The following is a 21,669-nucleotide window of genomic DNA, read 5'->3' as shown; positions in this document are numbered from 1 at the left end:
TGACACTTTGGAATCGTGTAAGCATTCCTGAATGCAAAATGAAGCATATAACGCGGCTTTGTCAATGCTGAAGTTTTCTCGGACGTTCGTAGGCGTTCGTAGTAAGGGATTTATGCCTACACGGATTGATAAGAAATTTATTATCACGGTCGCGGCAACGGATCCGTCCTGTTTGCGTGAGGACGGGCGGAAACACGACATCGTTGTGCTCGGAGGAAATCGTATAAATACGTGATCGGCCGCGCGTCTGACGGATAACCGTCAGCTCGCCGACGCGATACGGGGTGAAATTATAATTTATCGATCGAGCCGAGTTGCCGGATGACATGAATTAAAGATGAGCCGGCACCGTCGCGAGAACGACGACGAAGCCACTACGAGCCGGCTAATAATTGTATTCGCATATACCTCTCGCGGGCTCATCTACGGCATTAAAAAGCATCGCTGCTGTCTGCGATACGGCCGTGAAATGCGCGTGTTACCGTCGGTATGCCGTGGACAATTCCACGGCTCATAAACTAAGCCGACAAGAGCGAATCTGTTTCAGATTTTTTTCTGTCGCCGCAAATTATTACGCCGCTATACTTGATATGATAATCCGCGGAACTGTATTTTATAAGCATTTATTACACAAAACGTATTTACCGAGTACGCGGCGCGCGCTGCGACGTGAATATTTTTACCGTGCGCGCGTTTATTAATCGTGAAAAGTTTATGAAAGCATTTTGCCGAGAATTCCAGGCGGAATGCCCTGTCTACGACAAGCGAGGGCATCCCGCGCAAAACAGGAACGGGAACGAGTGTTCGGCGAAGAAAAATTTCAGAAGGGAAAGAAAAAGAGGCGGGAGACTGAAGAAGCGGACGTTGGAAGCCAAATAAATCCGCCGGCAGAACTCGTGTACGCGCGTCGGGCAAAAATGTTCTCGCGCAATAAAGAGGTGAGCTACCGTCCTCTCTAAAGTGTCAGAACTTTAAGTGTTGCTTTGACGTGGAAGGCAGTAAAAGCGGCCGACCGGGGTTTGCCGTGTGTGTCTTTGAAAACGCCTCCCAACGAGGTTTGGCAAAAGAGACGTGGAAGAGAGAATACGGTGGAAGCCCCAGCGTGAGAAGACAGGAAGAGAGGAGGAGCGAGAGAGAAAGGCGGACCGGAACGAGCAAAAGAAAATCCAAGGCGCATATAGATGGAAACGGCTCGGACACGGGAAGGAGGAGCGAGAAAGAGAAAGGAGTAATATCCACCAACGCGAAAGATCATAACTCATAGCCCATTAAGAGACCTCGAACTGCCTGGCTGCCACTTTGATACAGTCCGGGGCATCAAAGACATTCCGCGCGCACGGCACTCCTGGTCCGCGATAAATCTCGGAACGGACGATTACGCCGACGTGAAACTGCGAGCTGCCACGTCGGCGGAATCGGAGCGCGTCCTTAGACGGAGGGACCGATTATCGAGAGGAATGGTTTGCCGAACAAGAGGGATTCGCGTTGCACCGAGATCGGACTTACAAACTGTCTGAAGGGAAATGATCCGTTGCTGAGGTGGATAGAATTTTCAAGCGCCGCACAACGCATCATTAAACGATTCAGGCACTTTTTTAGCCGGGATATAATTTTTTAATTTATTAAGATAAATTCATAAAATATTTGCGAATTAAAAAATGTATAAAATTTTCAAACTTTTTGAACTTCAATCATTTTTTCTCTTGTACAGAAAAAAATTTTTCAATTTATCGAAACAAATCTGTGATATCTGAAAATCGGAGAACGCGTAAAATTTCCAAGTTTTCCGAATTTAAAGAATTGTTCCTTTTATATATATAAAAAAAAAAAAAAAACTGTCGTTTTGATTACAATATACGCACAGTATATGCACATTAGATACGAGTATTTTAGAGTAAGCGGATAGGCAAATAGGGTATTCGCTGGGAAGCCCGTAGTATCACGAAGCCCTGAAAATGCCGTCAAAGAAGTTTTAAGTCGACGATGTGGTCTGAATAGCGATATCGGTGGTATTGCACTGAAGGGACTCTCGCTTTCGCGTGATCGATTGCGCAAAACTGACTTTTGCGCGTCTCTGTTTTATCTATCGACCGTTTACCTGCGCTTCGATATACCGCGATTAATTTTACGCATTAATTTGCTTTATATTCACGCCTCGATGATTGATTAATAGTGACGAGTTGATTACATTCCGCGGAATATTGAAAATTCACGCACGACTCGGTTAATGCGGCAGAATTTCAATTACAAGCGAAAGGGCACCGGTGAAGTTAATGTCTTGCGAGTGCGAGTTTATTAACGCGGTAGGTGGTCCCGATGATTCCTTGTGTTTGGACATCCGTCCCTCGCGCCGTGTTGTACTCCCCGGTCGTCCTCTGCGTCACGCGTTTGTCTCGCCGGAATGGTAATTAGCTGACACGCATAATCAAAGGAGTATGCGACGGGCACGTTAACGACGTCTAAGAGCTTCGGAACGGCCGATACAAATGGCTCCGCATGCGGGACGCTGCGCGTCATTAATCCTCATTGTGGGTTGAAGGCCGAATTAGACGTTGCGGTTTAGTAGGGCGTGATTAATATACGGTGAGACCGGTCGACCGGCCGATCGTCAACTATCTCGTGGACGGACAGGATGACGGACGTGTCGTCCGTGCGGCCCGTCGAATCGCTGAACTTGGAAATGATCTATCGCGTGCCACGGAGACGATGACGTCGCTGCGCCGGTTCGACGCCGCTCCGATCGCGCGCGCCGATGTCTTAAATAGCCTCATCGAGAGCCGGTTACGAGCGTGCAGATCGAGAATTTCGCGGGCAGGCTTTCAGTTAACGGACAAGCACTCGACAAGTATAGCGCCGGTGAGTGGTCGAGTTAATTTGAATATCGGCCGCATTATGCTGTCGATATGCGTCTCGCGATGCGAGCGCACGCCGCTCGCATTTTTCACGGTCCGCAGCGGAGCTAATATGATATGATCAAATTTCCGGATTCGTATTGCATCGGATTTGCGTGTGATGCGTTGCATAAACGAATCAGTAATTCACTCACCGTGCGCGATGCGGCCCGACGTTTCCGCTATCAAAGCTGGAGCTCGCAGTGATGTCCGCATCGGGAATCGCGCCTGATTCCATCCCCAGGGGTGCAGTGCATTGTGCTGAAAATAAAGGAAATTGCTTCAATTATATGTTTGCCTCGAGTGAGAACAGATGAGCGATATGAACCTTGCGCGCAAACATTATTTAAGACGATGTGCTAAAATTAACATAACACTAATATGCTTTGTAAAATCTTAACAATCTCTCTAATAATTTTTGAATAAATTTTGACAACTTTTTTTTTACGTTAATAGAGTCAGAGCTGGATTTTTTACGTGCTCAGTTATTTATTCAAATTAAAAGTGATGTTTCGGCCATTGTTTTTGGCCTTTCTCAGTGTACGGTAATTTAATAATGCAAATGTGTGAGAACACCTTCAAATGTTAAACATTAGTATGTACGTCTTAGTTTTTGTACGCCGAAAACATAATCAAACGGTAGGGAAGGACGAAACTGTCTTCTATATGATGTCACTTCACATTCCCGAAATTCATTTGTGAGTAACTTCTTAGTGTACGCATTAAAATTTCACAAAGACATTACTCACAAATGAATTTCGGGAATGTAAAGTGACATCATATAGAAGACCGTTTCGTCCTTCTCTATCGTTTGATTATGTTTTCGGCGTACAAAGACTAGACGTACTAATGTTTAACATTTGGATGTGTTCTCATACATTTGCGTCATCAAGTCCTTATTATTAAATTACCGTACACTAAGGAAGGTCAAAAGCAATAGCCGAAATGTCTGTACTTTCAATTTGAATAAATAATTGAGCACGTAAAAAATCCAGCTCTAGCTCTATTAGCTTGTTTATTAATGTAATTGATTATTGAATAATAGAAAAGTCCATCATAAATTCTTAATTTAATTGTTATTTTCTTTCATGATTAATTGCTTTCGTTAATAGCTATTTGTGTAGAAATACAGTCACAGAAGTCACGCAATAAAATTGATGCATCGTTCGTTCAATCAATACCATGCTTTTGTCGTCATTAAAAGTTGTTTTAATTAAGTCAGATTATCTCGAGAACCGTGCCGCGGATTCGCGCTGTTATAGTTAGCGAGAATTAAACATGAATTTATCAGAGTTTCATTAACGCATGCCGCCGGGCTACTTTTCTCAAGGGCAATACGAGGTAAGCCGCGTACAGCGATCGAAAACGATGAAAAAGGCGGAACAAGCGCCGCTCCGGAGTGCCGTTTTTATCGTTCGACGCATCGCGTTCGCGATAATTATAACGCTTGATGCAATACCAAGAACGGATTTCCATTTGAAATCGAAGAAAGATAAGTACTGTGGACGACTTAAAATTATATGCCCGCACCACTGGCTCATCGACGATCAAAGCGGTACTCGCAAACGAAAACGACCGTTGTAGCTTGAGGAGCGGTCAAAGCAGATCTGTTAGCGCGGTAGAAGATCGTGCCAGAGTTTCCGGGAAACGAGCGAATGATACACAGCTCTTTAGCAAGAAATCGCGGCAAGGTAGAGCGGCGCTTCGGTAAACTCGATAAATCCGAGTAGGAAATTCAACCTCGAATGGCCCTAACGACAGCTGCTTCCTGAGCTATCGTCGGAATCGTCAGCGATTATCGAGCTCGTTTATTCGTCCAACGATCTTAAATCCACAAACTTTTGTGCCAACCGCTTCTTTCTTCATCGTCGCGGATGTCTGGCACCGAAAAGATGTCTGGCGTAAATAAGAGGATTGTAAACATTTTCTACTTCTTTCAAATATCACCGAAGACTTCGAGTTTGAACGAGATAAAGAGAAGTTTCAAAATTTATCACAAAATAAATTTAGCAAAGTAGTCTTTCACAACTTATATCGTATTTTATTAAGTCGAGACAGCGAGTCTCGACACAACAAACAAGTCTATTTGTCAAAAAAATTGCATTTCAACGAGCCTTTTTACAATAAAATTTCACATATACTATGTTGAGATAAGAATATAAAAAAATTATACTGATCACAGAACCCATTATTTAAAAAATCTGTCACGAATCTAGAATTTTATCAGAGTATATCGATAAACAACAAATGTACTTGGAATATTTTCTTGTCGACAGAAATTTTAGAGAACAATATAAATTACATTTCAAAATCTAAATGCATATGTAAGAATAAAAATAAACGGAAAATTTAATTATGCATTTTTCAGATGGACAAAGAATTTAGAATACGATACTTAAAAAAAAATGAGAATAATATTTCTACATTTCCCCTTTCGTTTTAGTTTACTTTCACCGCGTCGGTAGACGAGGAAGCAATTACGCAGAGGAATTTCTGGTAATCATCGCCAACTCTGTGTTAGCTAAAAATACTCGAGAACCGAGCGCCTCGAGTTAAAGGGGCAAAAAACGCATTGAGACAAATAAGTCTCATAATCAGTGGTACCCAGCTGCGCGATCTGAAGATGCTCGGAGATCGATCGTGCTCGCGCCGCGCTCCTTCCGGCTACGTGCCCGATGCGACGCGCGCGGCGAACAGCATCCAGCGCGCGGGTAACGAGAGGCCCCCGCCGTCGCCTGCAAGTAGCTGAGGAGGTAGGCAGGCAGGTTCGATTCTCGTATTTATAGACATCCTGGAAAAGAGCGCAGGAACGAGCGAAGAAGAAGAAGAAGTAAGTTATGCGACGTTTGGCCCGCCCCAGCCACTCATTCGGCGACCATAACTCTCGGGGAGTGACAGCTCCGAACGGAAGGGTGTGTGCCGCCCTCCATCCGCGAGAAGAGGGAAATTGAATGCCTTCGTAACCCCTCCCCGGCGTCCCGCGTCGCGCTTTCTCTCTCGTCTTCTCGCTCGTCCTCGCCTCGCGCTCTCCTGTTCTAACCGCGTCACTGTCAAACTGATAACCGCTTCTTTCCTCGGAGAAGACGGCTTCTCCACGAAACCCGAGACAACCACGAAACGGTCGACGAGCAAGCAGCGTCTGGAGGAGAGAGCGCAATACGTTCGAGGCGACGTAGATTGTAATAGAAAAATCGTAATAAATTCCAAGAGAAATTCTTCCGCCGTGCATCCAGTGCCGGCTTGGTTTTCGTACTCGCTGTTACTTGATAGTCCAAGAACTCGGCGAACGTGTATATACCGTTCGTCGCCCGCCTCCATTTCGTACGTTCTCCTATATTTATCCGACGTACATGTCGCGTTGACAAATGATTTCACGCGGATCTCGAAATACCGAAATGGTAATTGAAATGTCTCGGCGTTGAATCGGACGGACTCACAACGCTACAAGTTGAGGCGGCGATGAAGGCTGCGCGATTCGTTAGAGATCCACGAATTGCGCAATATCGTAAATCTTCTCTTTACAAGCACGTAGATCTCCTACTCCGCCGTCGTTTGTCCTCTCCCGCGAAGCATTCACGTCGCACTCGAGTAGCGAACCACTCCTTCTTCAGGCAACTGAGAATGGTTCTGAATTAACCTTTAACACGGCATAAGTCACGTCTTTATCTACTAGGTGAGGCTGACTTTAATAATTTAATATATACCTTAGCGATACAACTTGGCGTTACGTGGAAACCTTAGCACTTTTCTCTCTCTCTCTATAATCCTTTATAAAAAATGCATTAAAGTATATAATTTACTGCCGTGCGCGTACATCGTTGCGGATTTATACACATCACGTCCCACCTAATTTCGCGCTGTTCTCACATTCCGGCTGAAGTCAAAAATAGCGGCTGTTTTTGAAGGAACGCGCGAGTAATTAGCGTGGCTTTTATAATAATGGTAAAGCAAATTGCATAGAAGACTAACGAATCTCTCGGCAAATTAGGGAAGAAAAATAGAAGAAACGTGGTGAGGGTGGATACCAACAACGGGCTTTTCTATCTCGGTGAATTTAATAATTCGCATCGCCCTTCCTTTGTTAATTCCGGGATTATTATTAATGACGGCGCACGAGAGTCGCGGTCGGCTTTTGGTACGCTCGCTCGCACACTTCTCTCCTCGGGCGCGAATGTAAATTAATTACTCACCGGGACTTTCACGAAAAACATATTAAACTTCCCCGTCTCATTGCACTACGATATTAGCGCATAAATCATGACTCGCGCCTAATCATAGGATTAACTTAATTTTTTTTCATGTCGAAGCGCCTTGGCTAATCATAATGTACGAGCCGCCTCTTGTAACACACATTCGACATATTATTATGAATCCTGTGTATTTTGCGCCCAATATCAAGATTTAATTCAGACTAAGTTCCATGCGAAATGTGACTTGAAATTATTTACTTGTCTGTGTGCGTTGATGATAATTGCCTTCTCAGCGCGGCTGACTGCGACGGCACTCACAGTTCGTTATGTTTGCTTCACGGAATTAGCAGGTGGACACCTGCTGCAAGATTTTCCCCTCACGACTGCAATGCCGCGCCCGTTTTCCGAGCAGCGGTGAAATTAGAATGAATGTTTGTAAGAGCGTCGACCCCTAAAAGAAGTTCGTGCTTACCCTCTGCAGCGTGCTGCGCCCTTTCGCAGAGCTATGAAGACCGAGGCGCGGTTTCCTCGAGTATTGTCGGGCCTGGGGAGCCATTTTCGCCTCTTTCAGGGAAAACAAACATTTCGTTCTAGGTGGAAGGTAACTCGCCTCGGCGAAAACGCGCATGCCCGTCCGTCTGGCGCCGCGACGGCTGGCAGAACGGAAGTACTACTTTTACACGGCCCTTTCGTCTCTCCTACTTCCCCAAGGTCCCTTTCTCACTCCTTCCATCCTACTGTTCGTGCATCCTTCTCTACAACGCGGCCGTTCCACCCTTCAACCCCCTTAGGCGTTACCCAGCGTGGACTGGAAATCACCGTCTCGAGTTGCGTGCGTTACTTAGACCCCGGAGGGTCGGGAGTGCAACCCCTTTATACGGGATTCGTGCCTTCGTGGCCTGGATTTATCAAAACTAACCAGTTTTATTCGCTGACGCGGCTGACATTAATAGACACGAGGAAAAGCAGACGCTGTATATCGACGTTTCTGCGTAGAAATATCTACTAATAACTCTGTCTTTGGAAACTAATAAATCGTGAAAGAGTATTGTGCCTTCTTTCGAATTTTTTCATTTAATAAAAAAATATGGAAAATAATAATTATATAATGTTACACTCCCTACTCGTGAAATAGTCGTTAAAAATTCAAGAGTTTTTAATTCCTCTTCATATAAGTGAAAATGAGAGAAAGAAAGTTTGAAGCGCATCAGTTAAGAAAATAAAGATCGATAAAGAAACTTTCTCGAGTCCACCGCCCGTATCGTCTAATTTTTTCGTCTCAGCCGATGTCAGTTGCGCGAAGGGGTTTTAGGGCACGAACCCTTCGTGCTCGTATACCGTACACGCCGTGTTTGCTTTCGTGGGTTGACCTTATGAAAATACGGATCTGCACGGCGGGCGCCCCTACGAACCCGAAAGTCGGGAATTATTACACTCGACGTCGCCGTCGACGTCTGACAGTTGACGTCCTTTCAGCACGTCAAGCGCGAGACATGCCTCAGATTCTCCCTCGGATTCGTCCTCGTTGTTCGATACATTCCGCGAGGCACGTCGGTTTCATCGCCGCTCAGATCGATCGCAATGAGATACGGAGAAGTTTATCGCGACGCGGCAGTGACTCGCGATAATTGCTTTCGCTCACGTGTATGTCGAAGCAAAGCGATCGCGATGCGATATATCATCGAAAAATAGAGATCCGCGATCGCGACGGCGGCGGCGGCGGCGGCGGCGCGGAAAGCCGTGGATTATTTCGCTCGACGTCTCCCGAACTGACGCCCTTTCAACGTGTCGATCCCACTTGATTCTCCCGATTCATCCACGTTCGCCGCGACGTATCCGAAGGCTACGCCATCGGCGAGACGTCGGGGTTAAGTCAATTGCACTCGAGGCGATTTATCCAGAGTCATTAGAGGGCGAAGAGAGATCTGAAGCTCGTGTACGCGGGCGAGCGTAAACTGTCGGTTCTGGCGCGCGATCAAGCCGAGCGACGAGATCGGAGTCGGCGCGAGGGTAAGAAACAGATGTCGGTGTACCAGCTTGGGAATGTTTACGTCGCGAGTATTTTATATCCGTGAGACATACGACGTACACGTGCAGAAAGTGTCGGCGGTGTCTTTGTTCATACGAATAATCGCGCCTTTCAAACATGCCCCGCAGAAGCTGTCAACCGGTATTAACGGCTGCACCGAGCGCGCACAAAGGAATGACAAGTTGTAATGATAACCGGGGTTATGTTTTGATAAGTATATCTGCGAAGGGACGACGACCATGAAAGTATATTTGTCCGCTCGCATAGGTGACTGCACAAATAATCCGCTAATCCGCGCAGGACGTGATGTGCAGGACATTTGTTTCAATTATGTTCTCCGGATGAAAGATACGCGAATCAAGTTCAATCTCGAGATTTTTTAAGCATAAGCTTGCGATACTTAATTTTATTTTCAAAAAAATGATAACGCAATGATACCTTTAATTAAATTAATTTATAAATAATATTTTTTTAGTGTTTTTTAATTTATATTTCTTATACTACTTTTATAGAAATTGAAAACAACCGGAATTTTATATCATTTTTATTCGGAGACTGATTTTTCTAATTCGCGACATTCTTATTACGCTTCGTGTTGTTGCATAGATTGGCGATAGACCGTGGACGAAGGGTAATAACGTGTTAATTGCCGCATTGTTATGTTAATATGTTGAAGACTCCTGTAATAATTTCGTCACCATCACGCTAGGGCCTAATGGATCTGTAGATAATTGGAAAGGAGGGTTGAGGACCGAGAGGGTAACGGAGGGTTGACAATGTCATAACGCGTGCGAACTCCATTGCGTGACGCTTCTCCTCCCCGGGACACATTTCTACCTTCGATGTATTCTCGATGCGACGAACACACGCACACGCACACACAGGCGTGCTTTCGCATTATCATTAGAAACGCGTTTGTTTTATCACGCATCTACATACATTAATTTATAATTATTAAAATCTTGAATTTATCACTATATCAAATTCTTAATTTGCATTGTATAAAACTATGAAAATAAAAATAATATAATGCATTCGCATAATCACACCTAATTAATATTCTCGTTATTTATTTAGAGATGCAAACATATGGCCACGTCCAAGCCCTCCGCTTCATCATTAGCTACGCTATCGTAGTAGCCGCTAATAACGCGCCTCGCGCAGAGATGCAAAAAAGTGATCGTCCGTCACATGTGTCACGTGCGTTAAATTTCGCTACGTCAGACACACACGTCTCTCCCGGATGACGCATCTGTACAATTACCTATCCTATCGCACCGACGCCAGCATACTCGTCGCGCTCGTGCGCGCACACACTCTCACGTTGTCTCGCAATTACGCAACACCGACGCGAATGCGTGGGCGCGTGTTAATACACGCGCAATGGCTTCTCCCGTCTAGGCACGCGTCTACACGCACCCCCGGCGCAGTGCCGATCGTCCTCACACGGAAACCAAGCGCGTTCGTCCGCATGCACGCACGCACGTATGCGCGCGCGCACGCACGCATGCACGTAGGCATGCACGCAGATGAACCGGGCATCTAGAGGGTGCGCAGCACGCGCAGACACCGCAATCCGACCGACGTGCAACATGTTTATGTATCGCCGGCAACATTAACATTGCAATTTATGCGCGCTTTAACTGCTCAGCGACCCCTTCCAGTGCTCCCCCGCAACCGTCCTTCGGCCCGGCAACGGCTGACCGGCTCGCTTAACACGACCGCGAATTCACCAATGCGGTTCAATGTACAAGTTCGGTCACCGCGGGGGAGCGGAACTCGATCGTCTCCCCTTCGGCCTCCTTCCCGACTTTCGTGCAGTGCTATTTATATATTTCGGCGCTGCTCGCTCGGTATACTTGTCTTATGCGGAGCACGCCGGTCCACCTACGCCTACGAACGCCTCGCACGTTTTATCTTCAACTGGCTCCTAAGTATGGTCGAGCAAATCCGAAACGAACCGTATCCCGCTGCTCACTTTTACGCGCGACTGAAAAGTTGCTCGGACGGAACGATTGATATTATCGCCGCGACGATTCGGTCTGATGATTTTATTATGGCTTAACACATTACTTGATAAACGGCTGTATGAATCCAACTGCCTGAACTGCAAGTTGCATTTTTTCCTCGTACTTAATCATACCGCCTTGATCAGTGTTGTTGCGCTTGTTATCTCAAAGTATTATGCTGAGCTGCTTTGATAAGCAGATGGAATTTAATTAGGAAAGTTTGCGCTGTATAGTTGTTTTCAGGGATTACACCTTCCCCTTCTTCCTTCTCCGGACACGTTCAAGTATAAGTATAAGCAGGATCAAAGGTGGCCCAAGTATCGGCTTTGCGGTTAAATAGTACACCACGCGGGTACCAACAGTTAGATGGTAACGTCGCCTTTCTCGATTCAGTATGTTTCCGTAGTGGCAGTTGGATATATTTATCGCAAAAGTATAAGCCGATTACCATGCACTTAGAGAGTTTATAGTTCTGTCGACGATAAACTTGTCAAGGACTCGTCGTGCCGCCCGTAACTCTCGTTTAACATTCATTGCACGGCGGAATTTTTATGAGTTCCAGTCTTAACTTCTCCGCAAGTTCCAATTACGTAATATCAATGTAAGGAAGGTTTGTTCTGCGCACGCGAGGTCTCCATCTTAGAAACTTCAACGCGTTCGTATACACACTCTATATATATAATAGCTCGTATCTACTTACTCATCCAGGAAAAAGGATGATGGTACGCGCTGCAGTGTAACCGAATCGAGAGACCATCACGATCCATCTTTCGGTCCTGCTCGAGAAATTCTTCGGGTGCGAAATACGTCCCGTATACGTAAGTTTCGAGCTCGATTTCACGAACGAGTACCTAAAAGCCTTTCCCGGGGCTGACTTCGGAACTCTTGGCGGATACTTTGCAAGTTTCTCGCCCTGTTTACCTGACACGAGGGTGGCTCGAGCCGCTGGAGTCAATGGGATGGAAACCAAGCCGAGTAGAAACCGTGCCCGAGGTTTAATGTAAGGCAAAGGGCAATGCGGTACGAGGGAGGGCATCGGGATGCCTTTCTGTTTTTATCGGGTGAAACTAGGAGAAGCGGCGCCCACCTTGGGGTAAAATTATGGACTCGGATGTAAACACATATTTCTACCGCGCTCAACCGCCGCGGTCTCCTGATTTTCCTCGAAAAAAGATTCGACTCGAGGCTACTGACCGATAAATATCACGCATCGCCAACGATGCACTGCTATCTCAACCCATAAATCTGATTCTTAGGCGATTATATTTCATCACTTGTAATTTAAAATGCGGAATGTGTCTTAATATCGCAATTTTCTGAGAAAATTCACGTAACATTTTTTACGCGGAAGAAAATTTACATATGCAAAATAAGCCGGTTGATTGGAATATTTTTTCATATGATTGGAAATAATTAATTAACAGAAAATGTATCTTCAGGCAGTTTGCATATATATCAAGAATATTGGGCAATAATTGATGATCACTGAGCCGGTCATTAATATTTAAGCTGTCATCAACGGCGATTGAGAAATCCACGAGCTCGAAGCCCAAAGCTATCCCACCGAGACAGACCCATTGGTTAGATTGACATGTCTACTCACATATGTCTATGGAACGTCCGCCGCAGAAGCAGAGGATTAGCAGGTAAAAGATGAGGCACGTCTGCAGGTAGTCCATGGTAGCGTCGATGGTCCGCGGGCTCGTGGTCATCGAACTCTCATAACCGCTCCTGCAAAAATAAAGTCCCGAAAAAAAAGATCACACACAGCTCACTGATCCCGACGTTATACAGAAGAGTGATTAAGCGTAATTCCCGGGAAGGCGTCTTGCCAGGCATAGAGATTGGCACAGGAGAGAGAAAGCTGGAAGGAGACAAGGGCGAAGGGGGGTTGCGAGGGGGACGCGACGTTGGACGTAGAAAAAGAGCCTGGAAACGGCCGTTTCGGCCTCCCCGTGCTTTTCGCCGGGGTGAAATGGCGCGGTTCTCGAATCGGACAGATATACGACCGGTACAGGAGCCACGGACAAAGAGCTACATTCACGCCAGCAGCCATTACGCGTCATTATCGAGATTAGGATCGGCCGTTCGGCGCGCGGAAAGGAGACGGAAAAAGAGAGGCCCCGCCGAGGATGCTGCGAGCGAAAGAAAGAAGCACGGCGAGCGCCGTGGGGCTCTTTGGCTGGTTCTTCTCTTGTATGCGAGGGGGCGAGAGTACCAGAAGATAGTCCGGGCGTACGGGAGGGGGGGTTCGCGGGGGACGATCGTGGGACTGTACTTTATTCACGGCGGTGCCGTCGTGGCGCGTAGAAAAGAAAAGGGGACCGTACGAGACGCCTCACTTTTTGGCTAATTAACTGGGGGGTTTCTTCGACTACACCGCTTCGACCGTTCCCCGATGCTTATCTGCCAGGTTTAGAAAACCCCTTCGCTGCAACTCGTTATTTCACGACCGAAAATATCTGTGACGACAGACGCGGCTGCCGGCGTTTTATATCGCGCTACGATCGCGAGGATTTCGGAAATTTATCGCGGCCGCGATCCAGCGGAACGCTCGTAATCGGTGACAAATAGATACATTTCTTTAATTCGAGATCTGATTTCTTCACGTTAATGGCTTTCAAGAAAGGTTGATTCGTTTAATGAGTCTCGCGCTAAAACGAAAACCCAATTTTATGGTTTGTGTTGGCGTTATGTTTTGCTTTCCCACGAATCTTATTATAATTATCTTGTTCGAGGAGAAAAAAAGCTGCAGTATCCTGTATCTAATTTGTGTCTAATCATCTGAATAGAGATCCGTGTATTGCTGTCGATAAATAGCCAATCCGCAATTGGAGAATTCGCAAATACGATTGCGACGGCTCCATGGACGAGCATAATCGATTAAGTGGCTGGAATCGGATTATCCGACCGACAATTAAGACACCATTCAGCGTGAAATGGTTGCGTATGCCGGTACCCGTGTCGAGCATAGTAGGATCACAATGCGCGCGATCGATTAGTCGACATAGTAATTAAGGTCATAGAGTGCAGGCAACCTCTAACCGCCCGGCTCGCTCGATCGATTGTGATCCGCGGTACGGCATTCGTTTCTGAACTGATGATTAGATCAATCGTGACGTACAATTAATCATTAGGCCCGAAGGATAATCTCGTACATGCACGCGCGCTCTAATGCAGCATTCATGCTATCGCCGTCGCGAGATACGTTCCCTGCAGCGACCGCGTCAGTTCGGATAACATTTCAAATGTATTTCTCATTTCAGATTACATTAAGCACACTAAGCGTAATGTATTGACGATAAAAATTATACGGAAAATGAGCCGTTCGCGCACTCCTGTGAGCTAATTGCACCATCGACCCGTGTTTCGCACAATCTTACTTGGATGAGAATGCCGAGTTCTTTATATCCCGCGGGCATACTTCAGAGGGGGCTAATTATTTCCTCGTAATTATACAGAGTTGATTATGTTCACATTATCTGAATTGATATACATTTTTTGCCCGAGGCGAATGTTGCGCGTTTATTAATATTCTTTTGAGCTCTCCCAGCCGTCAAATTTTTTAAACAATTATCATTTTGAAGAAGAACACGGATTTAACGTGCACGATAAACGACTACAATTCCTTTCGCGAATTAAATTCTCTATAGATTATCTTTAGCAGTTATGCCAATACAAACAGACCGGCGCCGGTGTAACGGCCAAGTAAGCCAGGCCCCGCTTGAGGACGAAGAAATCATATGAATTTACTGTCCCGTTTGTTCCAGCTTTCTACAATGCGCACACTGCTATCTTTCATTCGCTCGAACCGTCGCGTTCGGCCACTCGGTTCCACTGTGCGCCGCTGCATAAGGTGCCCTTGTGCGCGCACCGAATGCTCGATTTACACGGCATTCGTCTCTTCATTTTTGCCGAGTGCATTGCGCGCTCGTCACGTTGAGCTCGCGAGCCAGGTGCATCGGTGCTTAAGTGGAATTAACGTGAATGATGGGGGTCTAGATAAAGCTACACCTGCCCTGCACGGCTCGCGAGTGTATTTTACGAGTGGATGCACATGAATTTGTTCAGCGAATCAGTGAATCAATCATGCCGCTCCGATTACGCTCGGTGTATGTGCAGAGCGTAAACTTGTAACAGCGGATTTTTCTAAGCTCAGCACTTTCATTAAGCTCATATCGAATGTAACAATTTCAACATTAATCCGGGGCGGGATTTTCTATATTACATAGTGACTTCCGTTCGTTTCCACACGATTCGTAGCTTTCATTTTAATACGCTGAAAATGCGCGTGCACTTTAATTGATTCTCAAAAAGCTGCCTGTGTTTCGCGCTACTAGGCTAGATAATTATTTTCCTTGAAATTCAAACTTAAATTAAAAGCCGGCAGAAGTATTCCCATTTTGGAGAATTCCTATAGCACATTCTAGAATCGGCTTGGCTCCGTTCCCAACGTGTCATTCTGAAGAGGGTGTGAATGAGTAGAAGAGGACGGAAAGTGCTGCTGCACAGGTTCACACGGCTACGTGTACGAATACACGCTTTAATCCCCACACTTACAACGTTTCCGGATCGTTAAACGCCGTTCGTCGACGAACTCTCGAATTCAGGCGAAAAATTCGCATCCGAGCGCGGCCTGCTGCTCGCGAACGGCCTTAGCCGCGGCGGAAAACGCGTCATTTTCTCGTCGAGAAGTTTTCGACGACGTAGAGAAAAAAGAGAGTTCGGGAACTGGGAAGTAAAATTTCTGCATATACATGTACAAGGCTTTCTGCTTGTGAAGCGGCGCGAGAGGTGCAAAACGAGATCTTCGAGAAGCTAATAAAAACTTAATCCAGCAAAATTTGCTAAAAATATTCACATTTTCGGGAAAATTTCGTTTTCTCGACAACGGCGCTTGCGTATCGATATCCAAAACAGTGTGCCTTAATGAATGTAACTTTGCTAAACGTTTTTCAAGTCGCAAATCTTGTATTCACGGATAATAAAACCGCATATTGCAAAATAAGAAATTCCAACCAAGAAATTTGCGTTCAAAGTGGCTTTCCTCTTTTTCGTGAAGAAACGCGCAAGTCGGCGAGATTTACGGTGGGCGTAGGAGAGGTAGACATGGTGCTCTTTTGAACGCTGTTTCCATCGTTCGGGCGCATAAATTTGCGCGCAAATTCGTGGAAAGCACTGCGAACGTGCGGCGGTCTCGAGAGCTCTCGCGCAGGCAAATTAAAACTCGACGAAGTCGTCCTCGCGTAATTGCCGGGGCGCGCCGCGACTTATTTTTGTAGACCCTCTCGCGAGGACGCGGTCGCCGACGCGAAAGAAATTAGGAGGCGGCATTTACATCATCGTTTCAATAAGACAACGCGAAGATAAGAAAGATGCAAGAGAACGATAAATTTAAAATAATGATGAAACATTTGAAGGAAATATTTTCAATTTTTGCATTGCTTTCCGAATTACATAAAGTATTTTATTGATTTTTGCTTCTTTTCAAACAGAAACATAATATCTTTTATAGTTTCATTGAAAATTTAAACTAAATATAATTAAAATCAAAATGTTCTGATATTTGCGTCTTCTTTTATTACTATTCACGGTGACTTTTTTGCCCCCCACTGAAACTTTATCATTTGAAGGAGTTAACGTCTTTCTCTGAATTTATCAAGGCTTCGATTCATCTTTTGACGAAACTTTAAACTTTGCCAGCAATACGTAATTTATTACCCAAATCTTATTAATTCACAAAGTTACGTAATAAGTCTCGGTTCTTTGATATTCCAATATTTTCCGCTCGAAGCGCAAAAGTTAACGGTGATCCGTATCTCCTTCCGCTGACTTATTTTCGTCTGAGATCCGCACGGCAACTCTTCTGAAATCGTTCGGTCATCCGGCCGATCCTCAAAGAGCTTTTGATCGATTCGCGAACGGTTCATAAATAGACGCACCATCAAACAGCGTGGACCTTCGAAGCGGCGTTTCTAACGCGAGAAAAAGAAGAGACACGCAAGCTTGGCTAATTACGAGGGTCCCTCTGGCTACCGGGTGCAGTTGGTGCTGTGGCTGCTGCTGCAGTTGCTGCTGTTGCTGCTGCTGATGTTTATCTTCTGGCGCGAGCGATGGGAACCCAAGATGGCAGAGCATCTCCCATTTATTCAGCGCAAGAACCGGTACGCTTCTCTGGTAGGACGACGAGAAAACGACTTGCGGCTCCTGGCCGTGCCTCGGGATATCTGCATCTCGTCCCACCGCCTTTCCTGCGCTCCGAACTGCGGTACGTTCGTAGATTAAAGCCGGTTCCGTATTAATTTCGTGCAGTCTCGTGGCTTCGGGTGCACACTTTGTCTTCCGATTGGTGTACATGCGCGGATTGAAGTCGCACTCCAAGTGCGAGAATGCTATCGGCGACTAGTACAATGGACTTTAACGGTGACACCGCGATTATCTATTTGCCGCGTTCAAGGTAGTTCGAGGATCATCTAACTTACACTAATGATTACTAATTAAAGTATGATTAAAAACAATCGTAAAGGATATGTTTTTTAATTCTATTAAACATGTAAAAAAAAGATCAAGGAAATGTTAAAATTTATGATTTTTTAGAATTAAAAATAACAAGAATTTAATATGAAAGATAAATAGTGTTTCAAAAGAAATAATTAAAGATAATATTTGAAAGCCGGCAGACACTAGGAGACAAAATTTTACTCACAATCAGTTTCAAAGAAGAAATAGCGAGGCAAGATAATATCCAACAATAAGGATATCTAAAATGTTTTATAAAAAATATCTTTCCAAGATTATTACTGCTATAAAAGATGTAGTTTCTTCTTAGAAACACACGATTATTTGGTACGTTTTGCATGTTTGAAAATAGCGGAATTATTATTCAAGCACTCTCTCTCTTTAAAATATATCATTCTATCTAAATGCAGGATCCGCATCACTGATATATATTTCACATGGCATTAAGCGTTTGAAATTTATACCCTAGTATTTCATTCCGCCACAATCCCAACCGGTATGAAGCAGTACATATTCCACAAGCCCGAATTAGAAAAGAAAATTCACGAATAGCAAAACACTAGAGCGAAGATTAACGTTGTGTCTTGCGTTTTGTCTTTTCGCGAACTCTATAATTACATCAATGTTTCCGGTTGAAAAGTGATGTTTTATCGCCGTAGAAAGGGTCAGTGTTCGCCGCATGCGACGTCGCGGCTTGCGAAGACAAGAATGCAGGGGAAGAGGCGTGGAATCCAAAGTCTATAAAGGCGAGGCGGCACGCGTAAAACTGTTCGAACTGACAGTGGTCTCGTAAAAATCCATTATTCTGATCCTTCGAATCTTGTTCCCCGTCAGCGCGAAGGTATTCCGACGCGATCGAGAGCGGTCGAAGCGCCTGTAGCGTTCCTCTCGTTAGGTCCGCGCTACCTCAACGGGGGGTTGCCGCCCATAACTCAGCCAAAATATTCGCCTACATTCTGCGCGGTGGTGCACGGGGTTAGGAACGCGCGTATATATACCTCGTCGTAGGGCCAACTTTATCCGCGTCGTGCACACACAAACACACACATACACACACACACACACACACACACACACACACACACACACACACATTCTTTCGTACAGGGCTAGCGAGCACACGCACATACATGGTGACGTACAATGCACGCGACTAAGGAAGGAGAAGGAGGTTGAAGCACAGAAGGTGGTGGTAAGGTAAGGGAGGGTCGGGTGGCGGCGGCCCTCTGGAAGAGGGTCCGCCGGGGAGACGCGGTCGGTGTGTAGCAGGGCCATGAATTATGCAGTTCGCCGCGGGCTAGGGCCTCGCACGCCGGCAGGAGGGAGAGAGACGAAGAGGGACTGTGGGTAGCGGCGTGAAGCGACGGGGGAGCGACGGAGACGGCGAGCATAACCCACACGGTCCAGAACCACTCTACCCTCCTCCTCATTCTTCCTCCCTCCGCCGCCTTCACCTGCACTTCCACCTGAGTCTCCGCCACTACTCTCCAGTCTTCCACCTTCACCGACGCCGCCTCCTCGACGCTACGCGCGCTACACGCCGCCGACACTTCACCCCGGCCGATTGAAATTTTCATACCGGCACGTCTACCGTTCCAGTTTATGTTCCGAACAAGTGAAATGCACTCGCTGCCGAAGCGCGCGCCGTTTCTCTTCCTCCGAGTCGCGTCGGAACTCTTCGGCTTTCCTTTATCCTTTTCCGCGCGCGAGGGGATAACCCGACGAGACAAGAGCGAACGTCGATATCCTCGAAGCGCGCTCGCACCTTTCAGCCTTTCTGCCTGTGCGCGAATCTCACAGGCGCGCGTCCGATTCGGCGGGGGAGGGGAGGGGGGGAACGCGCGATTGCTTCGCGAGCGTACCGCTATCAATTCCACGGCCAATTTTTTTTCCGCGATACCGGGAAAGAGACCGCTTTATGTTTGTTTGGCACGCGCCAGACGAATGAACAATCGAGTCGTTAAATATTTCACTCGTGACTCCCCACGGCGACGATAACTACCTCTATATAGGCAAAATCAATTGAAATTTTCATGTCAGTCTGTCTGCCGTTCGGGCTAACGATCGCAAAGAAGCATGTAGTATTATTATTTTATTAATTTTACCTCTCTTTTTTTTTATTCTACTTACAAGACATTCACCTTTCTTTAGACTTCGTTAAGTCAGAAACACATTCCCTTTGTTCGATACGTTTGTGATGTAACAGGCAAATGTGGAACTCGTCGATATTATTGAAGCGGCGCTTTCGGCTTCTTTACCTGACTATGCAGATTTCAGCCAGTTTCTCATGTAACGGCGCGCCGGTGATGGTGCAATTGGAACGAAAGAGCGGTAATGACCCGGTTCAAACTTGGCTCGTGCTCGTCGAAGCGGAGTCGGCAGTATCAGGATTCGATAGCACTTCATTTGACAAAGGGCATAGGAGAGCGGTACCTATTGCTATTCTATTGGCAATAGGTACCACTCGAGCGCAAACGATGTCACGAGTCGATAGCCAAGTGATGGTCGTAACTGAGATAAAATATTGGCATGTAAAATTACTTCTGGAGTGGCACTCGGCGAGCGATGCTGCCTGGTGGAAAGGTCGTTAAACTTTTTCGCTCTGTACGGAATGATCTATAGATAGTAACGTCCAAACTACGCGCAGAACTTTGGAAATAGTGACGTCATAATTTAACTTTGGAATGGTACGGCTAATGTAGTCATAATTTTGTTCCAAAATTTCTATAGCTAATGCGTCAAATTTTTAGCCTTGACATTGACACGACTTTATCGAAATATCATGTCACGCTTTCAGCACTTAATAATGACTTTCTCGGTGAACAGGCATAAATTAATGAGACGGCATTGCTCTTTCTATTTACGTTTGTCGATTTTACGATAGGAGTTTAATCCATTGGGCATGGAATATTTATTCGAAAATCTTGCAGAATAAAATTAATGACCGGTCGCAATTCACGCCGTTTCGCACTTATGCGAGCAAAACATCGCGCCGGACGACGCCGGATGCGTCAAATACAGGCGTTTGAACCTTAGCACACGTGAAAAGATCGTTACTCGTGTCGTGGACGTTATCGTCCTGTTAATGTGCTGATTAGATTATGCGACGAGAGCGCTCGATGCTAGAACTACCCTGCGCGACGCCACGCTAGAGCGCGGAGACACATACCTTTTTCAGTGAATCGTAAAAGAACGCGAACCGTCGCGCCCGGTTTTGTTGTCCCCGGCGACGAGTTTTACGAGCGCGCGGATTAATTATTCCGCAGACGGCGAGAAGTAACCGAGGTTATACGTACACGAGAGAAGGGGGAAAAAAGCGCGATATCGCGTTTCGGTATCGGTCGTTTTTAACGTCCACCGTCTGCGGCTTAACGCCGCGAGGAACTCAGAATAGTTGCAGAAATACGCAGCTGACGCTCGCAAATTAGCCTGCGGCAATCCGCGGCGGAGCCAACTTCGCGAGCGCATGAAATGAGATCGCTTTGAAGCCCCGAAGTTTCCGTCGAGCCCGTTTCGCGAGAAAGAGGCCGCGTTCGCGCGCTCAATTGAATCCTTTTATCCCTCCGCTCGTCGTACACCTGCGGTTTAATATATTCTTTTTTTAGTTTTTTTCCCCCCTTTTTTTCAACAATATTTCCCTCGCTGCTTTTCGCGCTTGAACTCCAGGAATAACGCATCGGAACACGGTAAAATACGATTCGCGTTCTCTCCTCGGCGGACAGCGTTCGCTCGGAATAGAAATTCCTCACGTCTTACGCTTTGTACGTGAGATCGCGTATCCCTACGATAACTTTGTGGCTGCGGGGCCGCTGTCTAACACTCCGGCTCGTTTCATTTCGCCCGCTGCCGCGCGGTCGATCTGGCCGGATGAAAATCAAAGGTTCCAAGAAGCGGAATGGCCGAAAGGGTTAATCTGTTATTTGCACCACGAGGCGAATGTCTAGCTCGTACTCGCCAATCGTCGAAGAGTTATTATGCGGAGCGATGACAAAGCAGATAGGCGGCCTGGAGCTTGGCGGCGTGTGTAGTCG

At 46.2% G+C, this 21,669-nt stretch overlaps 1 protein-coding gene across 5 annotated transcripts in view; it reads right to left on the bottom strand.

Moving 5' to 3' along the window:
• LOC105668540 (discoidin domain-containing receptor 2-like) overlaps positions 1 to 21,669 on the bottom strand; it is a 190,689-nt gene that overhangs the window by 12,859 nt on the left and 156,161 nt on the right. For 4 of the 5 annotated variants that reach the window (XM_012360979.2, XM_012360978.2, XM_012360981.2 and 1 more), the window contains 2 exons: positions 12,723 to 12,850; positions 3,047 to 3,152 (listed from right to left, as the gene is read on the bottom strand). In XM_012360979.2, the coding sequence (XP_012216402.1) occupies positions 3,047 to 3,152; positions 12,723 to 12,850 (234 nt within the window). Of the gene's footprint in view, positions 1 to 3,046; positions 3,153 to 7,339; positions 7,513 to 12,722; positions 12,851 to 21,669 lie in introns of those variants that run through there. The other variant, XM_012360983.2, reaches the window with a different exon arrangement.

The sequence above is a fragment of the Linepithema humile genome, chromosome 1 (genome assembly GCF_040581485.1).
Source record: "Linepithema humile isolate Giens D197 chromosome 1, Lhum_UNIL_v1.0, whole genome shotgun sequence".
NCBI lineage: Eukaryota > Metazoa > Arthropoda > Insecta > Hymenoptera > Formicidae > Linepithema > Linepithema humile.
This window is presented reverse-complemented; position numbering and strand designations above follow the sequence as displayed.